Here is a 12,425-nt window from a genome sequence, read left to right on the forward strand (position 1 = left end):
AACTAATCCCTCTAGTTTCCAAGGGAGTAAAAACGCTCCCTGCCTCCACTGCTCTTACCTCTCCTCCAAAACCGATTTTCATCACAGCAAGAGTTTAGAAGGGACTTTTTTTTTTCAATTATACCTCAATTTTATTTTTATTTGAATTTTTGAATTTATTTTACTTTTTTTTTTTTTTTTTTCTGTGGTACGTGGGCTCTCACTGTTGTGGCCTCTCCCGTTGCGGAGCACAGGCTCCAGACGCGCAGGCTCAGTGGCCATGGCTCACGGACCCAGCCGCTCCACGGCATGTGGGATCTTCCCGGACCGGGGCACAAACCCGTGTTCCCTGCATCGGCAGGCGGACTCTCAACCACTGCGCCACCAGGGAAGCCCTATTTTACTTATTTTTTATACAGCAGGTTTTTATTAATTATCTATTTTATACATATTAGTGTATATATATCAATCCCAATCTCCCAGTTCATCCCACCACCACCACCCTGCCCCGCCACTTTCCCCTCTTGGTGTCCATACGTTTGTTCTTTATATCTGTATCTCTATTTCTGCCTTGCAAACTGGTTCATCTGTACCATTTTTCTAGATCCATATATATGTGTTAATATACAATATTTGTTTTTCTCTTTCTGATTTACTTCACTCTGTATGACAGTCTCTAGATCCATCCACGTCTCTACAAATGACCCAATTTCATCCCTTTTTATGGCTGAGTAATATTCCATTGTATATATGTACCACATCTTCTTTATCCATTCGTCTGTTGATGGGCATTTAGGTTGCTTCCATGACCTGGCTATCGAAAATAGTGCTGCAGTGAACATTGGGGTGCATGTGTCTTTTTGAATTATGGTTTTCTCTGGTTATATGCCCAGTAGTGGGATTGCTGGGTCATATGGTAATTCTATTTTTAGTTTTTTCAGGAACCTCCATACTGTTCTCCACAGTGGCTGTATCAATTTACATTCCCACCAACAGTGCAAGAGGGTTCCCTTTTCTCCACACCCTCTCCAGCATTTGTTGTTTGTAGATTTTCTGATGATGCCCATTCTAACTGGTGTGAGCTGATACCTCATTGTAGTTTTGATTTGCATTTCTCTAATGATTAGTGATGTTGAGCAGCTTTTCATGTGCTTCTTGGCCATCTGTATGTCTAGAAGGGACTTTATTTATTTGTTTGTTTGTTTGTGTTTATTTATTTATTTTTGTCTGCTTTTGGTTCTTCGTTGCTGTGCACGGCTTTCTCTAGTTGTGGCGAGCAGGGGCTACTCTTCATTGCAGTGTGCAGGCTTCTCACTGCAGTGGCTTCCCTTGTTGTGGAGCATGTGCTCTAGGTGTGGGCGCTCAGTAGTTGTGGCTTGCGGGCTTAGTTGCTCTGCGGCATGTGGGATCTTCCCAGACCAGGGCTCAAACCCGTGTCCCCTGCATTGGCAGGCAGATTCTTAACCACTGCGCCACCAGGGAAGCCCTAGAAGGGACTTTAAAAAGAGAAGACACTGAAAGAAAACATTGACCTTGGTTTTAATGATGGTATAAGGATGAGGGCCCAGACTGGGAGGTGTCTGTGCCCATAGATAATGGTGAATTAGGAACTAAAGACTCAGCAGCAGCTAGATCAGAAAGTACTCATCCTGAAGTCAAGGTAAGCTAGGAACACAGCCACATTCTTTAGTTTATATATAACCTTCTGCTGACAACCTCATAGCGCTTTAGAAAGGGGTCGTGAACACATGTAAGGACGAGCGACGTCTGAAGAAACAGGATACAAGCCACATATATAATTTTAAAATTTCTAGTGGCCACATTAAAAAAAGGAAAAAAACAGGTAAAATTAATTTTAATAATATATTTTATTTAGCCCAATATATCCAAATATTATTTCAACACAGAATATAAAAAATATTAGTAAAGTATTTTAATTCTTTTTTGTACTAAGTCTCTGAAATCCAGTATGTACTTTACACTCATAGCACATTTCTTTCTTTCTTTCTTTCTTTCTTTTTTAAATTATTTTTTGGCTGCTTTGGTTCTTCATTGCCGCGTGCAGGCTTTCTCTAGTTGAGGCGAGAGGGGGCTACTCTTCACTGCGGTGCACGGGCTTCTCATTGCGGTGGCTTCTCTTGTTGCGGAGTACAGGCTCTAGGTGCGTGGGCTTCAGTAGTTGCAGCACTTGGGCTCAGCAGTTGTGTCTTTCGGGCTCTAGAGCGCAGGCTCAGTAGTTGTGGAGCACGGGCTCAGTTGCTCCGCAGCATGTGGGATCCCCCTGGAACCAGGGATTGAACCCGTGTCCCCTGCATTGGCAGGTGGTCTCCCAACCAGTGCGCCACCAGGGAAGTCTGCACATTTCAATTAAGATACTAAATTTTTGGGACTTCCCTGGTGACACAGTGGGTAAAACTCTGCGCTCCCAATGCAGGAGGCCGGGTTTGATCCCTGGTCAGGGAACTAGATCCCACATGCATGCCCCAAGTAAGAGTTCACATGCCACAACTAAGGAGCCCATGAAGCCGCAACTAAGGAGCCCACAAAGCTGCAACTAAGGAGCCCACCTATTGCAACTAAGACCCAGTGCAACCAAATAAATAAATATTTTAAAAATCAAATTAAAAACAAGATACTAAATTTTCACCCGAAATATTTTATCTATATTGAGATTTCATAAAATTTACAGCTGAAAATGTAGATTCCATATACTGAAGTTCTTCTAAACACTCCTAGAAGTTTTCCAATAACTGAAATGGGTGTCTGCTTTTAAATTTAAATCAATTAAAATTAAATAAAATTAAACATTCAGTTTCTTCTGTTGCACTAGCCACGTTTCAAGCACCCAATAGCCACATGGGGCTGGTGGCTGCTGACCTTGGTCAGTGCAGGTCTGGACCCTGCAGGGCTCTCCCTACCTGTGGGCAGCTGCCATCTCCCATCAGAGCCCCTGTGACTATGTTCAGGGAACCCATGGCCTGGCTCTTCTGAACACTCCTGCTCAGGTGTGGGCCTCACAACCGGTTTCATTCTCTGACCAGGCCCTTTCTTACTCTCTCAGCTTGGCTTGCTCTCAGCTGTGTCCCAGCACAGGTGTTCAGATCTCCCAGGCTCCATGCTCTGCAGTTCTTGGGCTAGTCCACCCCAACCTGGCTCTGTGCCCCTGCCCAGGTGTGGTTCAGGGACCCTGCTTGGCTGGAAGGGTTGTCCAGGTGATGCTGTGTTTCTGCTTTGCAAAAAACCAGGGGTGGGCAATTTGGGGGTTCATCCAGGGGCAAGTCATTTCCTTTTGGTGTTTTGGGAGAAGGCCCTTGCCATTTTCATGTCCATACAAGGTGGCACCAAGATGGTACTAAAACGTTACTATGGGCACCTCTGCTCCTATCTGGAATCCCTCTTGGCCTGTGGCTCCAAAAGGTCCTCCATCGCCTTCCCTGGTCCCTGTAGGGTGCGCTCTGTCCCTTGGTTCCCTTTCTTCCTCTGGCCTCTTGGGTTGGTGAACTATCTGGGGGCTGTGGCTCAGTCCTACCACTTTACTCCTTCAAGCCGCCAGCACCACAGCAGACATCACTAATCAATCACAGTTTCTTTCTCCTTGAGCCTCAGGCTGGGCTCTACCCCAAACGCTGGGATGATGCCTCCAGCCTCCCATACCCCCCGCCAGCTGTCCCCCAGCACCCAGTAAGGGATTTCACAGGAAGGGGAAAAGATGGCTTCCAAGCAAAGAATCTGGTCGCAGACTTATGAGGCAGCAGAAGCTAAGCCCCCTGGAACTGACTTGGCCACTTTGGAAGGCAACATAGGTTCCCTCTGGCATCAAGGCCAGACCCTCTTGAAATTAAAGACCTTGAAATGTCAGAAGCCCTCCCCAGCAGTTAGTTTAAAGAAGCTAAAAGCCGGAGCTGCTGTAAGAAGATAAAGGGATGGAAATCTGAAGTCTGAAAAGCGGTGTCTAAAAGCGCATGACTTACAGGGCTCTGGGACTGAAGGTGTGTGACCTGAACCACAAAAACAGAATGGCTGCAGCTTGCCGGCCACATGAAGCCCCATCATACCAGTCTCCCGGGCACTGGGAAATCCACGAAACATCAGTGCACATGGCCTCAGACAGGCCCAGGCAGAGCCCACTTCCAGAAAGCAGCCCCTCTCACCCACCTCCTGCCTGAACAAAAAGCTGTGTGGGGTCGTTGATTCTGCCAGGCCTCAGGTGTCCACCCAGGCATAGGTGCCCACCTCCCTGTCTGCGGGAAGGCCCTGGATGCTTCAGCCTCCAGGGTCTGTTTGTACAGAAGAGGGCAGGAAAGGGCAAGAATTCCAAGTTCCTGCATTGCCAGAAAACATCTTTTCCGGAGTCCCGAATGCACCTGAAGAGAACACGATGAACCAGACGAAGAAACAAAGGGGTGTTGGATCAAGTACCAGCGCACAGAGGAATTCTCCTTCCTGCACAAAACTCTCCCCAAGAGCAGCCTCCCGTCCTGCCCTACTGCAACATTTCAACAAGGGCTCCATTATCTTTTGTCTTTTAAATCTCTTCAGGCACTAGCACCCTCTGTCCCCCCTCACCAGCCTCCTCTCTCTCTCTCTCTCTCTCTCTCTCTCTCTCTCTCTCTCTCTCACAGACACACACACACACACACACACACACACACACACACACACACACAGGACACACAAGTACCTCACTGATCTCACATTGTGGGGAAATGAAGTGTTCCAGCCATAGAACATTTTTCAAAGAACCTAGTTACCTCTTTAAGAACCAACACTTACTAATATATCTGACGACACTGCTGGAAATCTTTCTGAACTGAATGACATAAGCTCCCTGACATCCCAAGCCAGTACACTGAATGTAATTGATCACTTCCTGATGACTCAGGAACATGTTTCTGAGCCCATCTTTGCCATGATCTACAAGGCCTAATGATCTGGGCTTTCACCTTGGGCCACTTTTACCCTTGCTTACCCTGTAGAGATAGTTGCCCTGGGCTTTGGCTGTCTGGTACACTCTCTCCCTAGATGTCTGCATGGCTCACTCTTTCCATTCATGCTGCAGCTCAAACACCATCTTATCCAACAAGCCTTTTCTGGCCATCCTTCTCTCATCTTTCTGTCCCCTTTTGCCACTTTATTTTATTTTCGTAGCGTTTGCCATCACCTAACATATTGTATATCTATTTATGGTCTGCCTCCCCGACTAGGATGTGAGCTCTTTGAGAGCAGGGATTTTGCCTGTTTTGTTATCCCCAGAGCCTATAACAGTCCTGGCACAGTAGGTACTCAGTAAATAATTGTCAAGTGAAGGAATAAACGATGCCTTCAGCACTTCTGACCAGTGTGTACCTGTGGGAGGGGGGCTGCTCCAACCTCACATGGCTGGTTGGTCCTTTGCTGTCACCTGTCACTTCTCAGTGTATCAGCAGCTCCTAGCTCTGCCCTCATCTTGCTTCTTTTAATCTGCTGTATATGTAACCTATGAAAACCTGAAGGTTACCAGGAGATGGACAACCTTCTGAACTCCTTAAACTGATTTTTACAAAAAGTGTGGATTTCGGGGACTTCCCTGGCAGTCCAGTGGTTAAGACTGTGAGCTTCTACTGCAGAGGGTACGGGTTCGATGTCTGGTCGAGAAACTAAGATCCCACATGCCTCGCAATGAGGCCAAAAAAAGCGGATTTCTAGGCTGTGGCCTAATTCCATGCCTGTCTTCTGAATAAAGTCCAAGAGCTTGAGACTATGAATTCTCTACTCAGGGGTCTTCGCAGATTGTTGCAAAGTCCTTCTGGTCTTCCCGGATTGTTGCGAGTCTGAAGTCCACCCAGAGACACTCCTGCACATGTGTCTGCATGCCTCCCAGACACGCACAAATACAATGGAATTCTCCTTCAGCAGAAGGTGAGCTGCGTCCCTCCATCAGACAGTGTTTCAAGAGAAGAGAGCGGGGTGGGCTTGGTACAGTTTATTCCTTATGAGAACTGGTTTCATGCTCTTCTGAACACAAGTGGTCTGGTCTTTGTACACCTCACCCCCGGCCCTATTCTCCTTAATCCAAGCACCATCAGACCACGAGCCCTGGCTTGCGGCCACCTCACCTTTGCAGGAATGGGTCCAAAAGGTCAAAGTTGGTTTGAGCTGGGAGGGGCCTTGGAGATCCTCTAGTTCAACCCTCATCTGACAGATGAGGAAACTAAGACCCCGAGAGTGGAAATGACTCACTTACGGAAACACAGCCCCTTGGGAGTAGGGTTGAGCCTGGAAGAGGGATCACTTGGCCTTCATTCTGCAACCTCTTTCTATCCCTTCACCTCCTCATCCCTGGTAGCCAACATCCGTTTCCATCCTGAGCCGTTTCCTTCTGCCTGGACCTGGCCTAGCTAGGGCCTGGGTGAATCGCAACGTCAGGGCCCACAGTTTGCAGCATGTTAAGAGATGTGGTCACCGCCCCCCCCCAACCCCTGTGCTCTGAGACAGTGTTGTCTTCATCTCCACGGAGCCACACCTCACTTCATGGAATGGCAAGGAAGTGGCACTGGTGCCTTTAAGCTAAACTTGCAGCTCTTCCTAATAGGTCCAGAAAAGTGGAAAGGCCATACCTGGGGCAGACTTGCCTCGGTGTCTCCCCAGCTGTGGCCTGAGCCTTATCTTGCCTACAGAGTATAATGATGGCCCCCTCTGTCCCCAAACACCCCTTGTCTGCCACTCCTACCTGTTCTGAGATGTTCACAGAAGTCCTCCGGTGGCCTTACTGTCTCTAACCAGATACTGGCAAAGGGTGTGGCTGAAATTCAGGGTGTTGGGGAGCCAGGCAGGCCTGGGCTTCAGCCTCCTCCATAAACACAGCTCAGGGGCACTGCCAGCCGGCACCGCCCTGGAAAGCAATGGGCAAGGCCCCGGGATGCAGGACAGGCCACCTGGAAACTCTCCCCAGGCTGGATGAGGGAAATAGAAGTGGTATATGGGAAGGTCAGACTCAAGGGGCCTCAGGTGGGTGGAAAACCTTTGTGGGCCTCGTTCTGGGGAGCAGGAAAGAGCCTGAGACCAGCACTTGCGGCTTTGCAGCCTTGCCTCTGACCAGCCTTGGCCCCCTCTCCTTCCCTGTTTGGCAGCTCCAAAGGAACAGGGAGGGGACAGCACTGTGGCAGTTATGGGTTTCTTTTTCATCACCCTCCTCCCTGGCCTCAGTGTGTTCAGCCAGCCTTGCTTCCCAGGGCGCCAGGTCTCTTGCAGTATAATAATTGGGCCCTATTTCAAACTCGGTTACAGAGCTGCCTAACATCTTCCGAGACAGTCAGGACCACGGGCCTTTTTCTCCTCCTCCCACTGCTGCTGGAAGAAAGCGCTGACCTGGCCACAGGGAGTGTGAAGAGAAACCCTGGTCAGCCTTTGGACCATTCCCGTGACAGTCAGCTCAGTGAGAAAGTGTTGCTTCTGGTAAAAACAAATCTCTCTCCCTGCAACTTTTACCCGCTAGCCACAGTTCCATTCCTTGGAACCCAGAGTAATTCAGGGATGGGAAACCAAGCCCTTTCAGTCCAGACATGTTGGCAAAGGGAACTGGGGGTGTCTGTGGGGCAAAGAGAACTGGGCACCTACACAAAGTAAATATAATTTAATTTATATTTATTTTAATTGAAGCCTCTGCTCTCAGAGAACAGTGCTGGAAAAGCCATCTTCTTTGTTCCCTTCTACTAGGTAAGTGGGGATCCCTGTGCGGCCTCAGGGGTTACTACAGGACCAACTCTGGACAGGGGTATCCCTCAGCTAGCCATAAATCTCACAACACCATTCAAAAGAACTCTCTTAAAGCCATTTATTTGCTTCTAGAAAGGAAGCTATCATCAGCTTATCCAAGGATCAACACACCTAACAAACCATTTCACCCAAATTTATTTATTTATTTGGCCACACCGTGAGGCTTGTGGGCTCTTAGTTCCCCAACCAGGGATCGAACCCATGCCCTGCGCAGTGAAAGCGCAGAGTCCTAACCACTGGACCACCAGGGAATTTCCCTCACCCAAATTTAACATGTAAAATACCCAAGGTCCAGAGATGTAAGTTTTTGTCCATGCTCACTCAGCAGTATCCCAACTGTAGGATGAAAAACTCCAGTTTAGGAAAACTCTTGCCTAAAACGTTCATGGTTTCAAACAGGAGACATTGCAAATGAGTACACCTATCCTGAAAATACCCACAATGGATAGTCTTTTAAAAATATGTCTGTAAAGTGAAATTCCATGTAACACCTTCGCATCCTACCCATGCCTATTAGAGAATTAGCATATGGAAAACCAAACCAACCACAAATGTTCTTCCCGACTGTGAGTCCTAAAGACTGAAGGCCAGCTGTGTCTGCTCCACCTCCTGCTTTGGAGGCAGTCCAGAGCCAGTGAGCATCAACGTAGATTCAAGTGGATATCCCCAAATCCACTGCCTTGCCCTTAACGTACAGCATGGAAAAATCACAAACCTGCCACATCATAGCAGCCATTTATGGATGAAGTCCGCATCTCCCTTTAGTTTTACAGATTCTATAACCAATTTTTCACATCAAAATTTATGCCACATGGGCTGACAACAGGGCAGAATATTAAAAATTAGGACCTCCCTGAGATATCTGGGCCATACGGTTGCCATGCCGACACCCTGCAATGCCAAACAATTGTCTCCAAGGTCCAGAAACAACTTGGCTGGCTTGGAATCACCCAGACATTGTGAAGACGGAGCTGCCTCCTGGCCCAGGCTGTTAGGCAGACCCTCCCTTTTCCAGCTCAGCTCTCTGATTCCCCAGGGGAGTGATGATGATGCTTGTCTGAATTTTCTCAGCCTCTGTCAGCCGGACTAGCCACATCATTCCCTAAGAATCTGAAAATCCACATGCAGCGCATTCTGGTCCAACTAGACAGAGACGTGTTCTGGAATGGCAAGAAGACCAGTGAGAGGTTAACCACAGATTTCAAAGAGAAATTAAATCTTCAGCTGCACCTGCCCCTTTTAAGTTGAACAAAGGGTTTACCTCCCAGAGAAGCTGAACACACATTCCCCTGGCTCTCTAGTTATAGTCAGCTGGAGCTGGAATAAAGTATTAGTGGGATATGAAGCTTGGATCATTGCTCCCAGAGTTGGGCAGAAATCCTACTTCACTCGTGTAACAGTACTTATTAAGTCTTGCTGTGCTCATCAAGGTGGGGGTGCAAGAAGCTTCCTGCATTGTCCCTGCATGATAGCTTCCATTCAATGAGGAGACAGGCCGATGACTGGAAGTCCCACTGAAGCGAAATACCCCGAATATGGGAATACAATGCAAGGCTGTGTCAAAGGCAGGGTGTGACTGGGGATCAATGCCTATGGAACAGACATTCAGGGCTTAAAGCCTAAGAACAACAAGGGAGCTGGCTATGCCCCGAGTGGCCAGAGAAGGCTCGCGGCTCACTCCCAGGAACTTCCACTCTCCCTCTCTTCCTGCACCTCCATTCCTGGCTCCCCGATACTCCTTCACACTTTAAACTCACTCGGCTTCCAGTTCACAGCCCTCTTCTAATCTGCAGTAAGTCAAACCCCATGGGAACAGGGAGAGGGCCGAGAGGATGTTCACTGCAGCCCCCATGACCTGCCATTGCCACCCCTCAAAACGAGTGCCGCCCACCTCCAGCAATGCCCCCCCAAGCCCCCAGCACCATTCCCAGGCTCTCAGTCTGAGTGGCTTTCCCGGATTCCGAAGCAGAGGCACCTGTGATGAGACCAGCCTCAGGCTTTGAGCAGCAGTTAGTATCTCTGTGCTCTTCCCTTCCATTCCCCCTCCTCTCTCCCCTCCTCCTCTTGCAGCTCAGACCCTCCTTCCATCACGTCACCACAGAGAAGGACAGAACATCTGGGCAGCCTGCCTCTTCCCTGCCACTCCAGGCCCGCCTACCCTGGACCAGAGCTGGCCCTCTCAGAGCGTAAGAACAGGGCAGCTTGGATGAGTCCCTGCTGTGGGAGCTCCCTGGGGGTATGGGGCCACTCCTGGTTTGCCCAGTTCCAACTTGAATCTGTCCACCTAGATCCCAACATTCTGGGGTCTTTAACACAGGAGGCTTTCCCTCATCAGCCCTTCCGTCCAAACATCCACAAGTGCTTTGGAAACAGTGTCTTAGTGGCAGGGACCCTCAGCCCAGAAGGGAACACTCCACCTAATCAGGCTCACCCCCAGAGAGCTCAACCAGACGGGGACCTGGCAATGGGGGAGTGAGGCTGGGGAAAACCCACAAACCCCAAGGTCTCCTCAGGCAAAGCCTGGAAATATGGTTCTTTTGCAGGGGATTTTCACTTCTTTCCGGGTAGGTAACAAGAAAGGGAATCTAGGGCAGGATGGGACTACGAGAGCACTTCCACGCCTACAACTGCCACTACAAACAACACACCGTATTCCTGGGGCTCAGCTGCCTTGGCACAAAGATCTCAGAGTCTACTCCACACAAGCCTTTGCCCTCCTGACCCTGCGCCTCTCCAGGAGCTCCTCACCCCTGCCTCCCCAGACCCAGATCTTTCAGAATGGCCACCCTGCTCCACTCCCCCACCCTCAACCCCTCACTCTGCTCTCCTTCTTTCCGGCCCCCGCCGGCCAGGCTGCACCGGGCCCAGCAGTCTGTCCTGCGAGTCGGGTCGCCCAAGAGTCTCGCCCACCATCCGCCCCCATCGGAAGACTGCGGCCCGCCTGAGCGCGCCTCTCGCGGGTTCCAGAGCCTCCCGTCTCAACAGGTGCCCCTGCCACAAAGAGCCGGCTCCCGGGGCCCGGGCGGAGGCGGCGACAGGCACGCCCCAGCCCAGGTCCCCGGAGCGCCTGGGGGGCTCCCCCGCACCTCCGCCGTGCCCCGCCGCCTTGGTTTCCCCGCTCGCATTGACATCGCGGGGCTGACCTCGTGAGAGGCAATCTCCGAGCCTGGGCGCAGACACTGCTAGTTAGCGCGTCGTGATGGACTGGTGTTGGGGCGTGGGACGCCTTCAGGACAAGACCTTTCCCCGACCCGAAGAACCCCGGGGGTGATAGTGGGGAGTCCTCCGTGCCCCCCAAAAACCAGGTTCAAGTTGACCCGGACTGAGAAGGGAGCTCAAAGTCCAGCAAGTCCCTAGCGACCCTGCCTCACCCAGCGCTCCCACCCCACGTCCTTTGCCCCGAGGGGCTTAAGTGGGGTGCGCACAACCACCTACGCGCTTAGCAGCGTGTGGTTCCCACTGCCGGCTCGCCGCGCGCAAGGTCCAGCCGCCTTCGGGGGCGGATGAGACGCGCACAACCCCTAGCCCTCGGCCCCCGGCCCTCGGCCCTCGGCCCCCGGCCCAGGCTGCGCAGCACCCAGAGAGCCGCCACGTTCCCAGTCGCGCGTGCACGCCGGGCCCACCAAACTTGCAGTACTTTCTCCCAACCCCCACCCGTTGTCACCCTCCCTCCATCTGTGCGCCCTGGCCCCGCTAGCCCGACAGAGGTTGCCATAACAACGGACAGGAATGCTCCAACGTATACAAAGCCGGCGGGGCGCGGCGGGCACGCAGCCCCCGGCCTGGCCTCTCGCCCTCTGCTGCCGCGCGGGGCTAGGACGCGCGCCGCGGCTCCCCGGCCGGCCGCTCGGCTCGCAACGCGTACTCACAATGAGCGGGATGGTGCGGTCCTCCCGGAGCGGTTCCGGCCTCCCGCCGGCCCTCTGCGCGCCCCGGCCGCCGGAGGATGCTGCGTGGGCTCGGTTGTCCTGCCATAAGTAGTAGAAAGTGCCCAGGATCCAGGCTACGGTCAGAATGGCGATGGCATTGGCGCGGATCTTCCTCATGGTGGGCGGCTGGGCGCCCGGAGTAGGGGCCCGGGCCGGCGTGCTCTTGGAGCCGGGGCGGGGGCACTCGCAGCCTCAGCTGTTTGTTTTCGCTCGCGCCGGGCTGCTCAGTCCCGCAGAGCAGAAAAAGGAGAGAGGTGGGGGGTTGGGGGGGGGATAGGGAGAGACAGGAGCACGGAGCGATCCTCACGGTCCTAATGCCCTTCAGTCCGAGGCGCGCGCCTCCCGCGGGCGCCCATTCATTCGCGCGCAGAGCCCGCCCCCCGCTCCAGCCCCGGCCGGCTGCGGGGCCGCTGCGCCCCGAGAGAGGAGCGTAGCGGGTGCAAAGCGGCGCCGGAGGAAGGCCCGGCGAGGCAGACGCCCGCGGCGGAATGGCGACGGGCCAGAGCCAGTCTCGGCTCCAACGGCTCGGCGACCGAGCTCCTGGCGGCTGCCCGCGCGCGGCCCTGGTCTGTCCCGCCTACCTCCACCCACCCCCGGACCGAGCGGCCCTGAGTCACCGGTTGGAGATGCGCGACCCCGGCCCGGGCCCGCGCTGCGGAGCTGCCTTTCTGGACTGCGCTCTGAACTGCGCTCTGGAACAGGGTTTAAGGTGTGTTCGGCGTGTCTTTGGAAAGGGACGGCTGGGCGGGAGGAGAGTCTGGA

The 12,425-nt window shown here is 52.3% G+C and overlaps 1 protein-coding gene across 2 annotated transcripts in view; it reads right to left on the minus strand.

Annotated features, from left to right (window-relative positions):
- GALNT16 (polypeptide N-acetylgalactosaminyltransferase 16) overlaps positions 1–12,353 on the minus strand; it is a 99,067-nt gene extending 86,714 nt beyond the window's left edge. Inside the window, exon 1 of one of the 2 annotated variants that reach the window (XM_060140432.1) lies at positions 11,604–12,353. In XM_060140432.1, the coding sequence (XP_059996415.1) occupies positions 11,604–11,780 (177 nt within the window). In that variant the 5' untranslated portion in view covers positions 11,781–12,353. The remainder of the gene's footprint in view (positions 1–11,603) is intronic. The other variant, XM_060140442.1, reaches the window with a different exon arrangement.
- Between the last annotated feature and the right edge of the window lie 72 nt (positions 12,354–12,425).

This window comes from Lagenorhynchus albirostris, chromosome 1 (genome assembly GCF_949774975.1).
Source record: "Lagenorhynchus albirostris chromosome 1, mLagAlb1.1, whole genome shotgun sequence".
Taxonomy (NCBI): Eukaryota; Metazoa; Chordata; class Mammalia; order Artiodactyla; family Delphinidae; genus Lagenorhynchus; species Lagenorhynchus albirostris.